This window comes from Cydia fagiglandana, chromosome 20, assembly GCF_963556715.1.
Source record: "Cydia fagiglandana chromosome 20, ilCydFagi1.1, whole genome shotgun sequence".
In the NCBI taxonomy this organism is placed as follows: Eukaryota; Metazoa; Arthropoda; class Insecta; order Lepidoptera; family Tortricidae; genus Cydia; species Cydia fagiglandana.
This window is the reverse complement of record NC_085951.1, coordinates 13,178,046-13,198,648: the sequence shown is the minus strand read 5'-3', so window position 1 is coordinate 13,198,648 and position 20,603 is coordinate 13,178,046. Positions and strand designations below refer to the sequence as shown.

The window sequence follows — 20,603 nt, the reverse complement described above, 5'->3', positions numbered from 1 at the left end:
GTGATATCTCCGCCGAATGTAGGCAATTCCGGCGGTTTATGGTACATTGGCGCGTAGGTACCGCGCGGTACCTCTACAATGCGCGGGGGTGGTCTGCTAGCCCGATCGACGGCTGCACGCGGCGGCGGTTGCGTTTGCGCGGTCTCTTTCGGCGGCGGGATTTTAACGTTTTCCTTTGCGATCTCGTGCTGTAACCTAGCTTGTCGTTCTACCCAACTTCTAGTCCGTTCTTCGACGGTCGCGTCACTGCTGCCGACAGACTGCGCCTTCAGTTGCGCAACCTGCAGCCGTAAATTTGCAGTGTCGGACTTTGTCTTAGTAGCTTCGACGGTCGCGTCACTGCTGCCGACAGACTGCGCCTTCAATTGCGCAATCTGCAGCCGTACATTTGCAGTGTCGGACTCTGTCTTAGCAACGGCTAGACGGGCTTTACGAACCTCGAGCTCGGCCATTAGCACGGCCAATTGATTATCGCGTTCCCTAACCGATTTGCGACTCCTATGCGAATCGCGATTAGACGGCGCCCGCGACGGCGATGGCGGCGCATCGATGTCTTTATTCACTAGCGTACCTAATCTACTACGATTTACTACCGTGGCATTTAACGTTTCCGAGTGTACCGACTCGTTTCCACCGGTAGTATTCGGGTTGCCACTGGTGCCCTTGCTCCACGTATTTGTCTCGCCGGACGTAGTCTTACCGGACGAGGGGGTAGGGGTGTCCATGTTGGCTGCGGGCGCAGGCGGGCCCTTGGTGCGTGGTCGGAGGCTCCTTGCTTCCTTTTCGGACATCTTTCTGGCTGGAACCACTTCACTTCACTTAACACACGCGGGGGTCCCTAACTTGACCTGCCTATATCTATGACTGACCGTTACTGAGCGTAACGTCAGGCCCTAAGCGTAGCGTGGATCCCTCGTGGCACTGAATCTCCCGCAATGGCAAAGTGCAATGCCTAGAACGTTCGAAAGCAGTGTGTGGGTATCAACCATGTGACACATGCAACGAAAGTTGCCAGGACACGTGAGCGGAGGACGACCTACACGCTACACGGTCCGACCGGCAAGCCGGTAAATGGGTTACGGAAAGGTATTGGGGTTGGGTCTAAGCCGAAGCGAACCTCTAGGCCCAGCGCGTTCTTTATTCAGTCTTGCCGTCTGAGTCAAGCAATGTCGCTTAAAACTCAGCGCGTACTTGTTTCTTTCTTGCCGTCTGAGTTAAGCAATGTCGCTTAAAACTCAGCGCGTACGTGTTTCTTTCTTGATGTCTGAGTTAAGCTATGTCGCTTGAAACTCAGCGCGTACGTTTTTCTATCTTGATTCTGAGTTAAGCTATGTCGCTTGAAACTCAGCGCGTACGTTTTTCTATCTTCATTCGGCTTCAGAAGGACCAAACTGTGGAGTGTAGACTGTAACTTTTCGTGATGAGGGGTTCGTTGGGTGAAGCGTAGAAACTCGCCGCTGGAACGCGCTGGCCGTCGTGCTGTCTCGAAGTCCGCTATACCTCCATTTACCGGAATATGTGTTGTGTGAAATAAAAACACATATATCTGAGTTTATTTACTGGAGAGTGTTCAGGCAAGTGATAGAGTTAAGCTCTCTGAGTTCTCTGAATATGCTACAAATGGCGCGGGTTTATATAGGAATGGCCGGGCGATTTGTATCTCTGAACTAGTGGGTATTATATGCAGAGTGAATTTTATTTATTTCTGCCAATCTCGTTAATTATAAGCACGTATGAAAGGAGCACGAATCCTAGACTTATAAATAGATACAATATTAAGCACGTATGAAAGGAGCATGAATCCTAGACTTATAACTAGATATAAAACATTCCACGCAATTCATTTGACATAATATGTGAGCACAAAGTAAAACATGATATACAAAAGTAAAAATAGTAACCTAAACGTAAAGACTAATTTAACACATGCATGACCCTAATAGCTATTTACGACAGTGTGTATATTTAGGTATTTAAATAAAAGTAAACAATTTGTACATTTCCGGGTAGTTATAACATTTATTGGTTAACCGACCAATTACAAAACCGCCAGGATCAGTCACTGCACGACCTGACTAACCTACATTATTTGATCGTGTAATGCGGCCGTTTTATAGTGTCGAAGAATATTTGACCTCAAAATATTTATAATGAATACCAAATAATGTTAATAATTAAATAACAATAGCAGTAAATAATGTCACAATAATTGACTTGTTAATTTACTTAATTTTTCTTTTTTTCTCAAATTTATGAATCTTGTATATTTATAAATTTACCTTTAATGTAGTTTAGTCATGTAAGCCTTACCTGTAATTTATATTATCAATAAACTCATATTTTATTGAGTGAGTATGAGTAATGTTTTCTACTGGCTTAAGGAGCCATTTGAGGGTAGATTTTGTTTACTTTAATATAAATACCTAAAGAGTATAACAAAGGTCCTCAGCACACGAGGCGTAGGCGTACGCATATGGTAAAAACGATACGAATACGAGAGGCGTAGATTTCTGGGCACCAAGCGTCGCGTTAGCGTGATCGTTCTGATTGCATACAAGTTTTTCCTACTTACGCCTGTCGTAATGACGACAGAGATCTCATACGCTACGCTACGACTACGTTTCGAGTGCGGACTTGTTTAAGGTTGTACGTGCTCGTAGCGCTCTCGTTCTACGCGCGTATTACGCGACGACGCTTATGCCTACGTACGCCTCGTGTGCTCAGGGTCAAACACAAATGCCAAAATGAGGGCCCTGTCCCAGAAACAGTTATCCAGAGCCAATACCTCGTTTATTTAGTAAATCGTGTAGACTTATTCTAATTTAAAAAAATGAAATAATAAATAAACTATTACCATATTTCCCGTCATCAGTAAAGGGTCTCTTCTCGTCACTAGCTAGTTGTGTGAACATGTAGTCGCGGCGCGGGTCGCGGGTTCGACGGCAGCTGAAGCACCAGGCGGCCAGCGTCACCAGGGCCACGCCGACTACGCCTGGAGATGACCAAGGAAACCAAGTGTTTAGTTTTCACCGAGTAGGCCAAGGCATAGAGAAATATAGTAAGACAACCTTGCCGGTCTAGGCTGTTGGTTTTTCCGGGCTCTGGAGAGGTTCATTCTGATATACAAATGGTCAGAGAGGGTCTCCGTGTCCTCTAGGACTCGCCAGTCTGCTATTCGTGCTGCCACGACTGGGGAAGCCAGTGTGACATCGACAATTGATCCCCCCTGGGGACGCACACAAGTATCGGCTGCGCCCCGGTTGATCACTTCAAGTCTTACTATCAAACCAAAAAGACTTATTTTCATAGTCGACATCTAGCGTCGAATAGCGGTACTATCAGTCTTCAGCAGCGGCAAAGCGGCGGGGGTCAGCGGAAATAGTCTTTTTGGTAGTACCAAAACTGTATGGAGTGAGCAATCTATGTATTTTTTTCTCTACGACCAAGGGTATGGTGCAATCTTTTCGAGCAATGGCGCCCCTTTTGGCCTACTGTCGAGTAGATGGCGTTATTTTTTATATTTAACAAACTAACTCATATCAATGAAAGAATAAGGATCAAAGTCAAAAGGCGTTCTAACAGTTTTAATCTTCTGTCGAAAGATGGCAAATGTACTGTAAGTCCATAATTTACCATGACAGTAACTCTCTATACACTCTATTCTCTTTGCTATAACCGTTCAACTTAAAAGTTTACCAAATGCCTCGCTAGATGGCGTTGGGAATCATATAGAACTAGCTAACATCTGTCGTTCTCAGTTTCTAGGGGACGCCTACCGACTTAAAGTTAGTTCAATACGAGACACATTACCATGTGCCGTATGCTTGTTTGTCTATTTTTGAGCGCTCTTGTATACTAAAAATATGCAGTGAGCGTAATAGAGTCAGACCCAGAAAAGTCTGCAACGGATCTGATAGCCCACGCAGTGCAAGTGTTATTTATACGTAAATTTTAACTAGTCATGCGCAAAATGTGTCACTGAAAAGAAAAAAATGATATGCATCTTTCGTACGCTGTGAAATACTTCACTCCTTTAGTTCACTAGTTCAGTTTAGTTCAGTAGCTTAACAGATCCATCTATATCAAAAGTACCGGTTTCTCTCATTCGCGGATATATTGAGTTGAATGAAGGATTTGATAGATAATTTCATTCAATGTGAATCACTCAAGTAAATTAATTTATGACTCGAAGGTTTAACATGGCGTCCTTGTGACTTTCTAAGCGAATGAGCAAGTAAACGAAAAGGTTTATAAACTGAACTGCTGAAGTAAAGAACTGAATGAATCCGAGCTGAACTAGTGAATGAAAGAGTGACATCAAGTGAAGTACTTCATTTGAATCTTTCATTCGCGAACTACTCATGTCTAATTTTAACGTTTAAAATAACACACTGCGTGGGCTATCAAATCCAAATTTAAAACTACGGAGTTTTAAAATTCCGAAACCTTTTTGTTTTTTGTATTGCGTAGATTTTTATGACAACGCAACCAATGTATAAATCAAGATTAGTGAAAACTAGTCGACTCATATGTATTGTTCACAGAAAAAAGTACAAACAATTGATAAAATTTGCTTTGCCGCCTTATTATTTATTTTTATTCAATAATAGAAGTGTATTTTTCTGCCGAAAACCGTGCCAACATTACAATAATAAGTACTAATCATCTGTTTGGCTATTTAATGGGTCTGTGCCTTTATTCGATATGGCCATTTCAACTTTTAATAAGTTTGGAACTCTATACATAATGGAATTTGTATGCAACATTGCAGTGCCAAAATCGAGACTGCATTGTTTTACTACGCACTTCGCGACCTATTTTTTAAACGGAAAATTCGATTTTGGCGTCGATTTTTGAGAAAAATACTATACCATTAGAGCAGCGGTCGGCAACCTGCGGCTCGCGGGCCGCATGCGGCTCGTGAAACTATCACTTGCGGCCCGAGTGCCGCCTTGGCTATTTTGTGTGTAATAGTGACAAACGACAATGTCTCATAAAGTCATAAATATTGACAAAGTATGGCCCGCGTTACCTCCGTTAACTACTATGTGGCCGTTGGCTGCTAAAAGGTGCCGACCGCTGCATTAGAGTATGATGTACTCACCGGCAACCATGACGAAGACGAGCCGAGACATCCCGAGGACTTTGTCGTCGGATTCCAACTTGAAAAGCACTTTCCGTGTCATGTTCTCATTCTTGTTTATCTGAAATAATTTGAAGTTAATTTGTTACATAAACGAATAAATAAACCTTTCTTTTAAAATTTAGATTTATATGTATATATAATATTTCAATAATTGCGTCATATATTGATAACCTTCCCAAAAAGATAACCAAAGAGGAAAAATATGGTAAATTTGATAACAATATGAAAAAATATTTTATTGAAAACTGTTTTTATTCCATACAAGATTATCTTGACTTATATAAATATCAAATATAGTTTTATTATTTATTCTTGTAATCGATTTTTAGTGTTCCGTACAAAACTTTGTTCACGGAACACTTATGGGATCACTTCGGTCTTGTTGTGTGTATATTTTTACTTATAGTTTCGCAATACCATAGGTCGCCTCATGTTGCGCCTATTTTGTAAGTTTCGCCTGTATCCCATGTCCCATGTCTGTGTCCTGTGTCCCATGTTGTACGTCACCGGTACGTCACTGGTGTTGGTAGCCACGGTGTAGACCAGCCTTTTGGATCATCGATACTACTTGTATCTCTAAGCATATTGGACGTCATAGTTATCCTACCGAACGCGCCAGTAGTCTCAATACAGTAGCTAAACTTACCATGACGTGTCTCTGTCTAGAGATATATCCGTCCCTCTCTCGTGTTGGTAGGTACTGGGTCGACCAGCTTTTCGGAACCATCGGTACTACTTGTATCTCTAAGCATATTGGACTTCATAGTTATCCTACCGAACGCGCCAGTAAAAAAAAAAGTAAAAAATATTTTTATTGCACAGAAAGATTACAGTGTTAACATAACAACACGAAGTTCTGTAGTCTCAATACAAAGGTAGCTAAACTGACCATGACGTGTCTCTATCTAGAGATATATCCGTCCTTCTCTCATGTTGGTAGCTACTGGGTCGACCAGCTTTTTGGAATCATCGATACTACTTGTATCTCTAAACATATTGGACGTCATAGTTATCCTACCGAGTGCGCCAGTAGTCTCAATACAAAGGTAGCTAAACTGACCATGACGTGTCTCTATCTAGAGATATATCCGTCCTTCTCTCATGTTGGTAGCTACTGGGTCGACCAGCTTTTTGGAATCATCGATACTACTTGCATCTCTAAACATATTGGACGTTATAGTTATCCTACCGAACGCGCCAGTAGTCTCAATACAGTAGCTAAACTTACCATAACGTGTCTCTGTCTAGAGATATATCCGTCCTTCTCGGCGGTCATAAGCACATCTCTGCTCATGTACGTCACCGGTAGGCTGACCACGAAGCGACCATTGGCGTCACTAGTGTTTGTAGCTACTGGGTCGACCAGCTTTTTGGAATCATCGATACTACTTGTATCCCTAAACATATTGGACGTTATAGTTATACAAAGGTAGCTAAACTTACCATGACGTGTCTCTATCTAGAGATATATCCATCCTTCTCTCGTGTTGGTAGCTACTAGGTCGACCAGCTTTTTGGAATCATCGATACTACTTGTATCTCTAAACATATTGGACGTCATAGTTATCCTACCGAGCGCGCCAGTAGACTCAATACAAAGGTAGCTAAACTTACCATGACGTGTCTCTGTCTAGAGATATATCCGTCCTTCTCTCGTGTTGGTAGCTACTTGGTCGACCGGCTTTTTGGAATCATCGATACTACTTGTATCTCTAAACATATTGGACGTTATAGTAATACAAAGGTAGCTAAACTTACCATGACGTGTCTCTATCTAGAGATATATCCGTCCTTCTCTCATGTTGGTAACTACTGGGTCGACCAACTTTTTGGAATCATCGATACTACTTGTATCTCTAAACATTTTGGACGTCATAGTTATCCTACCTAGCGCGCCAGTAGTCTCAATACAAAGGTAGCTAAACTTACCATGACGTGTCTCTGTCTAGAGATATATCCGTCCTTCTCGGCGGTCATAAGCACCTCTCTGCCCATGTACGTGACCGGTAGGCTGACCACGAAGCGACCATTGGCGTCACTAGTGTTTGTAGCTACTGGGTCGACCAGCTTTTTGGAATCATCGATACTACTTGTATCCCTAAACATATTGGACGTTATAGTTATACAAAGGTAGCTAAACTTACCATGACGTGTCTCTGTCTAGAGATATATCCGCCCTTCTCGGCGGTCATAAGCACCTCTCTGCCCATGTACGTCACCGGTAGGCTGACCACGAACCGACCATTGGCGTCACTAGTGTTTGTAGCTACTGGGTCGACCAGCTTTTTGGAATCATCGATACTACTTGTATCTCTAAACATATTGGACGTTATAGTAATACAAAGGTAGGTAAACTTACCATGACGTGTCTCTGTCTAGAGATATATCCGTCCTTCTCGGCGGTCATAAGCACCTCTCTGCCCATGTACGTGACCGGTAGGCTGACCACGAAGCGACCATTGGCGTCACTAGTGTTTGTAGCTACTGGGTCGACCAGCTTTTTCGTGCCGAGCGGATAGACTAGTAGCTTGGCTGTGTTTAGCGGTACGCTGTTGTGGTCGAGGGCTAGACCTGAAACATACAAGTATAAAGTTACCATACGGGATGGTGCAAACAGATTTTCTTCATAAGTAGGTGTAATAGGTATTCGTCCGAATACCGAATATTCGGCAAAGTGGGCGAATGAGTTATTATTTTGACTTTGTCAGCGTAAATCCAACTCAAAATTCAGCTTAGAAAGCCTAACAAATAATGATCATTTAATGAAGCCGCGTACGAACAGACAGACGGACATGGCGAAACACGTAGTGATTATATGCTCTTTGGGCGAAACTATAACGGCCCATATATTTGACGTTATCTATGAAAAGGGACCTTATTGTCGATGGCGCTTACGCCATTATTAACGATGTTCCGATATAAATACAATACCGCGCGACGCTGTGCGGCGTAAGCGCCATCGACAATAAGGTCCCTTTTCATGGACTTTTCATGGATAATGCCCCATATACGCCACTCGCATGACTCGCAATTCCTACTGCGTTCTTGATGAAATTAAGAAGAACACTTCAAAAATATTTATAGTATATTTACTTTTTAGAAGACAATTATGTCGAAAAATCAGAAAGTCTTTATTCAAAGTACGTCGACACATCGATAGCGGCAACTAATCTACATGCAGCGCCATCTGTCGGGGAATCTGGACACTTTTGAATTTCGTTTACAAACAAATGTTTATTACCTTTTATTTAGCTAACAGTAAATAGTTATAATCATTTAATAATGTCGATTAGTAAACAAAATAAGGCAAGTTGCGGTTAAGGTTGCAATAAAAATATGGTTAAGTAATATTTTATTCATCAATCTTACCTTATACTTTGGTTATACTGAAGTATAATGCTGGGTTTTGGTATAAATATAATTGATAATAGCAGGGCTATCTCGGCGTGTACGAATCCTGACAGCATTAAATTAATTAGACCCGTTATTTCTTTAATTAGGGCAAAATTCGAGTCACCTAATGATGTGGCGGTGCGGTGTGCGCCGCTTTCTACCCGGTGGCTGTTACCAGCCACTGTGCCAACTCGCGTCTTATGCATCTTTCACTGCCAACCGTGGAGCATATAGCTCTAGCGACTCCTCTCTGGACGGCCAATGAAGGCAAGCCAGAGCTGAGAGTCCTGCGGGTCCCCTTGGGGTCCACTCCGACCGACGAAGACACGCCGGAGACAGAGACCCTGACCGACTCTCGGGAGCACTCGGGTCCGTGGGGTCGTCACTCCCCAACAGCTCGCCACAAGCTGCCCCAATGATTATTATTATTATTTACTGTTAGCTAAATAAAAGGTAACATTTGTTAGTAAACGAAATTAAGTGTCCAGACTCCCCGGCGGATGGCGCTAGATGTAGATTAGATGCCGCTATCGATGTGTCGATGTAGTTTGAACAAACACTTTCTGATTTTCAATATAATTATCTTCTTCTTAAATGTGATCGGCACCTTGTCGCTCTCTGAATTTTTGTAGTGTTCTTGTTAATTTCAGCAAGAATGCAAGTAGATAAGTTTCGCCATGTCCGTATGTCTAAAAATTAAGGTGGTTCGCTTTTCATACAAAATTCAATCAAAGCTCATTAAGTAACTACACACTATTACCCCCTTATTCATAAACGTTTACTAAAGTTGACAAGCCGATAATAATCGTTTGTCCCTTTCCGACGTATTGGTATGATGGATAGGGACAAACGATTATTATCGGCTTGTTAACTTTAGTAAACGTTTATGAATAAGGGGGTTAGTACACAAATATTTCCGCATTTATCTTCTTTCGAATATTCGTTTGCGCGAAATTAACAGGAAAACAATGTTTCATACAGAAATCATGCAAAAATCATAGTTAACTTTTCATCCATTTTACGTATGTGTGTGTCACAAATGTCGTGTACAGATACATTTGCGACGTTGCCATACCATTTCCGACGTTGCCGGGCTGACCACGGCTCGAATTTGGAGTGCCGTCATGTTTAGTGCAATTTGGTTGACACTGATATTTGACAGGTAGTTAATTGACCTAAGCGAGAAGTTCGTCAGCTTAGCTAAGGCCTGAGTTACACTTGTAAGTTTTACTTACGTAAGTAGGGACAAAGCTATTTGTTAGAATGAGATAACGATATTCATCTCTCATTCTGTAGTATAGCCGTGTCCCTACTTACGTAAGTAAAATTTACAAGTGTAACTCAGGCCTAAGAACTATCATGCCGTGTTATGCAAACAGTCGCTTTTTTGCTTGCAAACGGAAGATTCCCGGTTCGATCCCCAGTCATTGTATGCTGGAACATAACTTTTTGTATTTTTGTTACACCTAAATTTCGTATTGTTTTTTATTTTTATTTAATTTTTCTTATTATCATAAATCCATTATTAAGTATGGGCTACACGTATTCTTTTATTTTTACAAAGATAATTAGAAATTATACTCTACCTAATCTCTCTGATTTTTACAATCAGGACATCCTCACTGCAATAAAAACCGGGCAAGTGCGAGTCGGACTCGCGCAAGAAGTGGTCCGTGCCATAATGCAAAAAAAAACAAAAAAAAGCAAAAAAAAAACGGTCACCCATCCAAGTACTGACCACTCCCGACGTTGCTTAACTTTGGTCAAAAATCACGTTTGTTGTATGGGAGCCCCATTCAAATCTTTATTTTATTCTGTTTTTAGTATTTGTTGTTATAGCGGCAACAGAAATACATCATCTGTGAAAATTTCAACTGTCTAGCTATTACGGTTCGTGAGATACAGCCTGGTGACAGACGGACGGACGGACGTACGGACGGACGGACGGACGGACGGACGGACGGACGGACGGACAGCGAAGTCTTAGTAATAGGGTCCCGTTTTACCCTTTGGGTACGGAACCCTAAAAAGAAGTGTATAAAATTTCCTGTGGTTAAAAATAATGGATTTTGTCTATGAATGAAAAACACAATTATTACTATAGTTTGTTTTTTTTAGCATTAGAAATAAGGTAAACAATCTTGACGTGTCTTTTAATTGAAAAACACATTTTAAAAATAAGTTACGGCAAATATGTAACAATTATAAATCTAATACGATCATTTATATTCTTCTGCTTTCATAAGTAATCGTTTTTGATTTTTAAAAAACCTGATAACACTGAGTATGTGGGGGAAGCGCTGCTGGCCTAGCGGAAAGCAATTCGGAGGTCGCGGGTTCTAACCCCGGCTCGTACCAATGATTTTTCGAACTTTTGTACGAAATAGCATTTGATACCTACCTATTTATACACCAATACCTATTTTTCGGTGAAAGAAAACAATGTGAGGAAACCGGACTAATCCAAATAAGTTTACTCTCTGGGTTGGAAGCTCAGGGCAGTCGCTTTCGTAAAAACTAGTGCGCATGCCAATTCTGGGATTAGTTGCCAAGCGGAGATTGAATATCTGGGAGACCGACCAAAGCTTACAAAACATAAAAACTCAAAAATGCGCGTTTTCTCATAGACCTAGCTAAGAGATCAAACCCCTTATAGCAAATTTCATCGAAATCGTTAGAGCCGTTTCTGATACCATCCAAATATATAAATAAATAATTATATATCTAATAATTGCTCGTTTAAAGGTAAGATAACACAAGGAGAAACAAAAAGAAATTACCTACTCGCACCAGTCTTGAACCCCAATCCTCTTGCACGTATTTCCACGAACATACCGTTACGCTATTGCAACATACTTACGTTGTGTGAAATTGTCTACTACAAGGATCGCGGAAACACTGTTTGCATGTGTGAGTAATAGTAGGAAAAAGCGTGACAGCAACACTCCGTCGAATTAAAAAGGTGGTTTTTGCACAATGAAGTATTCAATGTTTATTTTAATAGCTCAATATTTACTTAAAGAGTGCGCGAAACATACTTTTAAGTATACAAATACCAAGACCATTTCACAAAAAAATAAAATCTGAAATTTTGCCAAAGTGGTGCCATCTAGCGAGAGTTAAGTTTTGAGTAACCTAGGCGAACCACCTTAAAATGTATTCTTGAGAAATCTTATCGCAAATCTTAATCTTACGCGCAACTTGCCAAACATTTATTTTTTTACTGATCGGCATTATTAAATTATCATGTATCTCCTTTTGGATATCACGGGCCTATAATCCCGGTTTTTTGATAGGCTTGCGTGGGGACACAGATCCAACACGTAGAGGCCCCTTGGAGAGCTTTAATGTCATGTAGAACTATCATTATTATCATTATTATTTGTATGTCTTTTCCATATCTCGGGACCATGGGGTCCCGGACCTTTGGGAGGCGTACGTGGGGCCGAAGCCAACAGCGCAGAGGCCCTTTAAGACACTTTAATCTAAAAGCAAGGGATACACGTGGCGGATACCATCCCCGAACGCACAATGTGATACATCAAGAGATGGTCCCCGCCAGGTGCAAAGACTATTGCAGTGCAGCACTTTTGTGCTGCGATGGGAACTAAGGTCATGGGCTATAGATTTGAAAGTTGGATGGACTGGATAATGGGCTATGGGAGAGACTAGCGGACACCTGCCGTGACAATCAGTCTCAAAATTGTATAAGACAGGTGGTGACTCGCCAACTCATTGAGTGGGCCCCGCAATGGCCGCACGCACAGTGCGACAACAGGGCAACACTTTTGAGCGGCTGTGAGGTTGTCGAGAGGTGAGTCTGCGGTAGCCAGATCCCGGTAATCCGTTCAAGGGCCGCCGGCGTTATGACATTTTACACTTCCAACCTGGAGCATAGGACCCGCTCTTGCGACTCCACTCTGGCCGGCCAATCAAGGCAAGCACAGAGGCGAGGGCCAGATGACAGGGCCCCCTGGAATAGGGGTCCGCGGTGTCGCCACTCACCGTCAGCTCGCCACAAGCTGCCCCTGCGGGGTCATTATTATCATTATTATTTACTGTTTAAATAAAAGGTAACATTTGTTTGTAAACGAAATTTTAAAGTGTCAAGATTCCCCGACAGATGGCGCTGCATGTAGATTAGACGTCGCTATCGATGTGTCGACGTAGTTTCATTAAAGACTTTCTGATTTTCAATATCTATACAATATATAAAGCTATTGTTGTCCGAATATATTTTTGAAGTGTTCTTGTTAATTTCGTCAGGAACGCATTTATAGTAGTCGTTTTTTAGGGTTCCGTACCCAAAGGGTAAAACGGGACCCTATTACTAAGACTTCGCTGTCCGTCCGTCCCTTCGCCCGTCCGTCTGTCACCAGGCTGTATCTCACGAACCGTGCTAGCTAGACAGTTGAAATTTTCACAAATGATGTATTTCTGTTGCCGCTATAACAACAAATACTAAAAACAGAATAAAATAAAGATTTAAATGGGGCTCCCATACAACAAACGTGATTTTTGACCAAAGTTAAGCAACGTCGGGAGTGGTCAGTACTTGGATGGGTGACCGTTTTTTTTTCTGTTTTTTTTTGCATTATGGTACGGAACCCTTCGTGCGCGAGTCCGACTCGCACTTGCCCGGTTTTTTTAATTTCATACCTAATTTAAAAGAACACTATAATCTCAATATAATTCTAATGGGGGATATTACTGCAATGTTCTGCCGCCAGAGTGCAGCACTACCGCCTCTAGTAAACTCATATAGAGTCTGTGCGGAAAGAGAAGAGTCGTGGCAGAAACGGGAACTAACATTTTAAATTTTATATGGCAATCAAACCTTTGACATCTGTCTTGTAAAAAGTAAACAAACTTCTGTCAATGTGTATTTTTATTAACAAAAACCGCAAGTTTTATGTATAAAATATTTACAAAACACGATAAAACCGTACATAAAACCACAAGGAAAATTATATTTAACATTGTTCGGTTTTGTCAGCGGGAAGAAAACGGCTAAAAGCCGGCTATCGACTTACAAAAAGTCGCGGAACGTGTTTCCGCTATTCGCGGGTATTGATGTTGTATTTAATATTAAATAATTACCTATTTAATAAGCCCCCTAAGTAACTTGTCTCCGGTACATAATCGGTAAGTTTATTCATTCAAAATACATTAATTTTCATAAATATGCAGGTCATTCATGATCTTTAAAATAACTGACAATTATTCTTGATACTTGCCATTTTATGCATATTTATATGTAATTTCTTTTTCAGGACTGTGTAAAAGTACCTACGGTATCTCGAATAAAAGACCGCTAAGTAGGTGATATGCAAGAATTCGTAATCTACGTGCCGGATTCAAGCACATCCAGTTCAGATGAAGATAGTTTTATGAGTGTCCCTGGTTGTTTTGAAGCTAGCTCAAACATAAGTGACATTGAATATTTTAATTCAGACTTCGATTCGATTACAAAGAATAAAACTTTTTCTAATAAAATATTTCTTTATTTGTAAGTTCGTTTACTAGGTTCTGAATAAAACTTTTTCTAATAATATATTTCTTTATTTGTAGGTTCTGTTGGTTACGAAATTATATTTCATATTTAGCAGTGACTTTTCGGCGAAGTAAAATATATAAGGCCTACCTACTTATGCACTATTTTTATTCATATTCATATTTATTATTAATAATGTACACGTACATTACAAGTCAAGTTTACAATGGGTGAAATATATCCCAGATAAAATTACAGTTCTATTGCCCAATTTCTACCCGTCCTACCCGGTTTTAATAACTGTTGGACTGCAGCACAGATTAGGCAGTACATAAATGCGACTCTTATCTTGTTTGGTACTAAAATTACAGTTGTATTGGGCAGATTCTTAACTAGTTTTAGCAGTTTTGTCAATCGCAGTCACTTTTTAGTACCTGAGATATAAAAACAAGTGTGTTTTAAAAAGAAAACTAGTGCCTGCGCTAAATCAGAGGATTGAGTTGATGAGCCGACACCACCACCAGGCTCCGTTTAGTAAGCCGTGGTAAAAAACCGGAACAAAAGGGATTCAAGTATCATGACCTTTAGTGTCGTACTATAATCACGTGACCAGTGTTGTCAGCATAGCAAAAACCATAAAATAGCACTGGCGCGCCCTCAAATCCCACGACTCTTCTCTTTCCGCACAGACTCTAGTAACTTATACTGTGCCTTAAACTGTTTTTTGACAAGTTTTCACAGACAATAAAATATGACATTGATGCATCAAGGCGTTTTGTTAACAAGGGCCTACTGCGAAACGCTGAAATCGAAATTTTGGTTATCTGCCTCTTTATCACTCGAATATGCAAGAGTGATAGAGAGGCAGAAACCGAACTTTCGATTGACTTGTGATTGACGTAGTGACGCATGATGTGTCATGTCATGGAAGATGTCAGTGAGGTTTGTTTACTGTATGTGCTAGTGGTGCCACCTACGCAGAGTTTTGCCTAATATTCCCTATTAATTTGAATGTTTCATAAACTATTAAAGATTGTAAGCCAATATTTTGACGTATATTTCACAGTTAGATTTTTATATTTATATATTTCTGTAATTACTTATTAAACTTTTAAACAAGTTAATATTGAAATTAATATTTAAATATGATTTGCATCAAATTTTAATGTTATATCAGGGGTGCGAAACTTCTGAGACCGGCCAAACTCGGCTCTGCTCGGCTCAGCATTGCTCCGAGCAATTATTAGGGTTGGCACCACTTGACTTCCTTCTGCGTGCACGACCACAGATAAGATAATAACTTGAATTTTGACAACCCTTAATAGCCGAAAGGAATATTAGAAAGGGATAGCAAGATTCGACCCTGAACCGCTGTCAAACTTCGGTTTTGTAGGAAGTTTCCTTTCTGTACGATAGTACTATTATTTGTTCTGTGGTTATATGTTGAATGATTTTTTTATTCAAGAATTGTATTATGTAAATCATTACATACATATATATAAGATATAGTTATAAGATTGCTATGCCCTAACAGGGTTCATGTTTGATCCAGAAATGAAATACCTTAACACCTTGTAAAAACATGTCCTTATGAAAGTCCCCCACCGCGTCTGTATGTCTGTATGTTCGCGATAATCTCAAAAAACTACCGAACGGATTTTCATGCGGGTTTCACCTATCAATAGAGTGATCCTTGAGGAAGGTTTATGTGTATAATTTGTTAAGGTTTTGTGTAACACGCGCGAAGCCGGGCGGGTCGCTAGTAACTAATACAGGGTTACTTTTTTACCGGTACAATAAAGGACCATGGGCAACTTTGTATGGAGCCTTGCCCCAAAACCAACAGAGTTTAGAGTCAGGTCATTAGATAGGTATTTCTCTGTACTTCATTTCGTTCTATGGGCACCAGGCGGAATTCCATTGCAGAACTGAGATATTGGTATTTTAGCCAAAATGCCGTCACCCTTATCACCTAGGCAATAGGGTCCAAGTAAGTAAATTAATTGCTGCAGGGTAGATGTTCGCGCACCGCCGGGCGAGCACAGCGAATGATTTGCCGCGCACGCCCAGCGGTGGACTCTATTGCCTAGGTAATAAGGGTGACGACATTTTGACTAAAATACCAGTATCTCAGTTCTGCAATGGAATTCCGCTTGGTACCCATAGAACGAAATGAAGTACAGAGAAATACCTATCTAATGACCTAACTGTCAACTCTGTTGGTTTTGGGGCAATTTTGACGCATAGTCCTTTTACCACATCATTGGTATCAATAATAGATCACATTGAACAAATATTTTCTTTTTTCGCATCAGTTAATTTATCCTTCACCAATTTAGTAACTTCTGGTTGCACTAAGCCGCTCGCTAAATCGCGCGCGATGACGTAAACAAACAGTTCGTGCGTTTGCTAATTGGTGCGTAAGGCATCCACATTTTCTAGTACTTTAGCGGATAAGTTCGGGCATTGGTATTTTTGTTTTTTTGTTCCCAAATAGTAGTAACAAAGAATGCTGGTATTTTTTATTTTTGGCAACAATTACGTATGTTGATTTATTGTACTGGTAAAAAGGTGACCCTGTATATTTGACATCTTTGGCCATAGTCTAGGAATCCTATAGACCGAGTTTAGAGCAATTATTTCATGCAATCGATGATGCCAAAAATGCGGGGGTGCGCGGGACGAGGTGAGCGAAGTCCCGTGCCGTGATTGGTCCGTTCAAAGACACGGACGTCACACAAAGACACTTTCGACTCGAACATGGAGTAAAATTACCGTATGCGTGGCAGAGGGGGTAGCGCGATTATGCCAGGCTAGAGGATGTTTTGTCTGTGTCTTTGGCTAACTTTATTATTTATTTAAAGTTTTTTAACCTTGCTGGAATGCACGAAGGTTGATATTGGGCTGTAGCCGCTAGCGTCTTTGGCGGTCAAAAGGTTAAAACGTGCTTTGGTTAAAAAGTTAAAAAGGTTAAAAGGTTAAAATGCTTTACCTGAAATATAGACCATGTTGGGGTCATTGTACAGGTCCTTGTCGTCGTAAGTGCCTCCCGGTATCTCGGTGTTGGCACGGCGCAGTATGATGTCTCTCTGTTTCACCTCCCCTTCTATGATTCGCCATGTCAATGCCTGTCGGTCATGAAATAAGTAAATTACTATTTTTGCTTACTAATTTAAAAGATCCGCAATCCGCATTGGGCTAGCGTGGGAACTATAGCCCAAGCGCTCTCGCGCATGAGAGGAGGCCTGTGCTCAACAATGGGACGTATATAGGCTGAAATGATGATGATGATGATGAATTTAAAAGAAAAAAATACCGACTTTACACGATGGCTAAAAAATAACTGCATTCCCGTTGGATTATACTGAGCAACTTTTCCTACGGGACCAATCTCAAATACGCGAAAAAAATTTACCCTTCCATAGAAAATGAACCAGCCAAAATGTATGACACAGCCAGATTTTATTTCGCGATAGGGGCGGGAGAAATGTGGACTTTACCCCGTCGCAACAAGGTCGTATTTGGTAGTGTGTGTTCCAACTCAGTATCAGATCTTTTGCCAAGAGTTTTGGCCGAAGTTGTCAAGTCATACCATTGACATAGATATCTCAGGACTGGCCTTACGAGCAATAATAATGAGGCATGACAGGGGCCAGTACAGCTGTGTGACACCGCTACAGCGAGATTGGTTGATGAGTTCACACCACGCGCGCGATTGGTTGACGAGTTCGCATCACGCGCGCTATTGGTCGTAACTAGTTGCGTTTGACTGCACGATTGGCTGGAATTCGTGAGTCACACCGCTAAACTATGTAGTACCATTTTTAGTGCCCGTAAGGCCAGTCCATAGTTATATACGTTAATGTTATACCTTTACTCGTACCTTTTTTTTTTATTGGGAGGAAAATCCGTTAAAGGTACCTCCGCACCACAGGGACAGCGCGGAGGTTATGTCGGACTTTCACCTACTAAAAGCCTCCCAGTTGTCCTCCTCGGCGCATTTCGGACGGCTCTGGGATCTCCAATGAACACGCCAGTGCCGTCCTAGCGCCCTCCTTTGTGGGTCCCCTCTTTTTTCAGTCGCAGTCCCAGTCAGCTGCGACCGTCTCCGACCCCGAGAACCTTTTAGTCGCCTTTTACGACAGGCGTATAGAATACTACTACGGTATCCCCTATACCGTAGTCGTATTCCATACTCTGTATCTCTGGGTATTTACATAAAAGTAAACGAATAATTTGTACATTTTCGGGTAGCTATAACATTTATTGACTAACCAACCAAATATAAAACCACCTGGATCTGTCACTGAACGACCTGACTTTAACCTACATTATTTGATCGTGTAATGTTTTCATCAACCCTCAAATGGCTTAAGAGCCATTTGAGGGTAGATTTTGTTAACTCTTTTTTAAATACCTAAAGATACATATTATAGAGCAGTAATTACCTGGTCAAGGTATCCTTTAGCAGAGACAACGGCCTGGTATTCGCCGGGCGGGAGTGAGGCCCGGTAGTGGGCAGCGTTGCGGCTGGCGCGGTAGGGACGGGAGAAACGTGGACTTTACCCCGTAGCAATAAGGTCGTCTTTTGTAGTGTGTGTTCCAACTTAGTATCTATTACTAAGAGTTTTGGCCGAAATCATACCTATATCACAGAATAAATAATAGTACTAGTTACAGAAGATTCACTCTCGAACAAAACGCTTCTGTTACGATTAGGACAGCTATGGCCGCTAGGTGGTGACAGCGCCACGCGCGGCTTATAGCTAGCCACCATAATTGGTGTGGGACGGATGTACTTGCAGGTAATTGCGGAGTGAGCCACGCCTGCCTATACCTAGAGCAATAACTACCTGATCAACGTATCCTTTAGCAGAGACAACGGCCTGGTATTCGCCGGGCGGGAGTGAGGCCCGGTAGTGGGCAGCGTTGCGGCTGGCGCGGTAGGGACGGGAGAGACCGGTCACGGCGACGGTCGCGTCACGCACCGGACCGCCATCTTCACTCTTTATGTACCCCTGGATACCTGACAAAAAACACATTAAGAAAAAAATGGACTAAAGGTCGGTTTTCCTAGGATAGCGGTGCCGTCATACAGCGGCCGTCTCCATACTAAATAATACGGCTAAATATGGATGTCGTAGTATTTGTACGGAGACGGCCGCTATATGACGGCACCGCTATCCTAGGAAACTAGAGCATAAGGGTCGATTGCACGAAACCGTCTGTCACAGTTAAAGCGTTTAAATTTTATTGTATGGGAAGTTTCATAAGATCTCTGCTGCGTAACGTTGATCTATCTGTGAACTGTGATTGGTGCAACTGACCCTAAGTAAATAGGTACCCATTTGTGACGTTATCTATGAAAAGGGACCTCCTGAACTCCCGGACTGAAGAGGCTCCCATATAAATACAATGCCGCGCGACGCTGTGCGGCGTAAGCGCCATCAACAATAAAGTCCCTTTTCACAGATAATGCCCCATCTATACGGTTCAGGAACTAAAATCGCATGCAAGTTCTTGAACCGTATAATGGGGCTTAAAGTTAATTGTCCCTAAATAGAAGCATATTGGATGCAAATGAGTTAACTTAGATGTTATTATAAGACATGTTTGGTTAGAGTAAAAAAAAACCGGCCAAGTGCGAGTCTGACTCGCGCACGAAGGGTTCCGTACCATTACGACAAAACGGCAAACGAAACACGTTTGTTGTATGGGAGCCCAACTTAATTTTTTAGGGTTCCGTACCCAAAGGGTAAAACGGGACCCTATTACTAAGACTTCGCTGTCCGTCCGTCCGTCCGTCCGTCCATCCGTCCGTCCGTCCGTCCGTCCGTCTGTCACCAGGCTGTATCTCACGAACCGTGATAGCTAGACAGTTGAAATTTTCACAGATGATGTATTTCTGTTGCCGCTATAACAACAAATACTAAAAACAGAATAAAATAAAGATTTAAATGGGGCTCCCATACAACAAACGTGATTTTTGACCAAAGTTAAGCAACGTCGGGAGGGTTCAGTACTTGGATGGGTGACCGTTTTTTTTTTGCTTTTTTTTGTTTTTTTTTGCTTTATGGTACGGAACCCTTCGTGCGCGAGACAGACTCGCATTTGCCCGGTTTTTTTTTTTGTATTTGTTGTCATAGCGTCCACAGCAATACATCATCTGTGAAAATTTCAACTGCCTAGCTATCACGGTTCATGAGATACAGTCTGGTGACAGACAGACAGACGAACGAACAGAAGGACAGCGGAGTCTTAGTAATATGGTCCCGTTTTTACCCTTTGGGTACGGCACCATAAAAATAATAGTTACCAGTGTTAGCCAGCTCGACGAATTTCATGATCCCGCGCAAGTTGCTCTTCCACACGTAGGCTATGTCGCTCTCGCTCGGCATCTTGCAGCAGCTCAGCCCCAGCGATACCACCGGCGTATTGTACCTGAAAAATATATAAATAAATATTATAGGACAATTTTACACAGATACCTGCATACATCCGCGAAGAAATTCAAAGGTGTATGTAAAGTCCCCAATCCGCATTGGGCCAGCGTGGGGACTATAGCCCAAG

General features: G+C 41.7%; 1 protein-coding gene across 1 annotated transcript in view; it reads right to left on the bottom strand.

Annotated features, from left to right (window-relative positions):
• Positions 1–20,603, bottom strand: part of LOC134674486 (carboxypeptidase D-like) — a 72,183-nt gene that overhangs the window by 5,980 nt on the left and 45,600 nt on the right. The window contains exons 20-25 of the mRNA XM_063532585.1: positions 20,350–20,474; positions 18,887–19,059; positions 17,026–17,161; positions 7,506–7,717; positions 5,105–5,204; positions 2,855–2,992 (exon numbers count right to left, since the gene is read on the bottom strand). Coding sequence (XP_063388655.1) covers positions 2,855–2,992; positions 5,105–5,204; positions 7,506–7,717; positions 17,026–17,161; positions 18,887–19,059; positions 20,350–20,474 — 884 coding nt within the window. The remainder of the gene's footprint in view (positions 1–2,854; positions 2,993–5,104; positions 5,205–7,505; positions 7,718–17,025; positions 17,162–18,886; positions 19,060–20,349; positions 20,475–20,603) is intronic.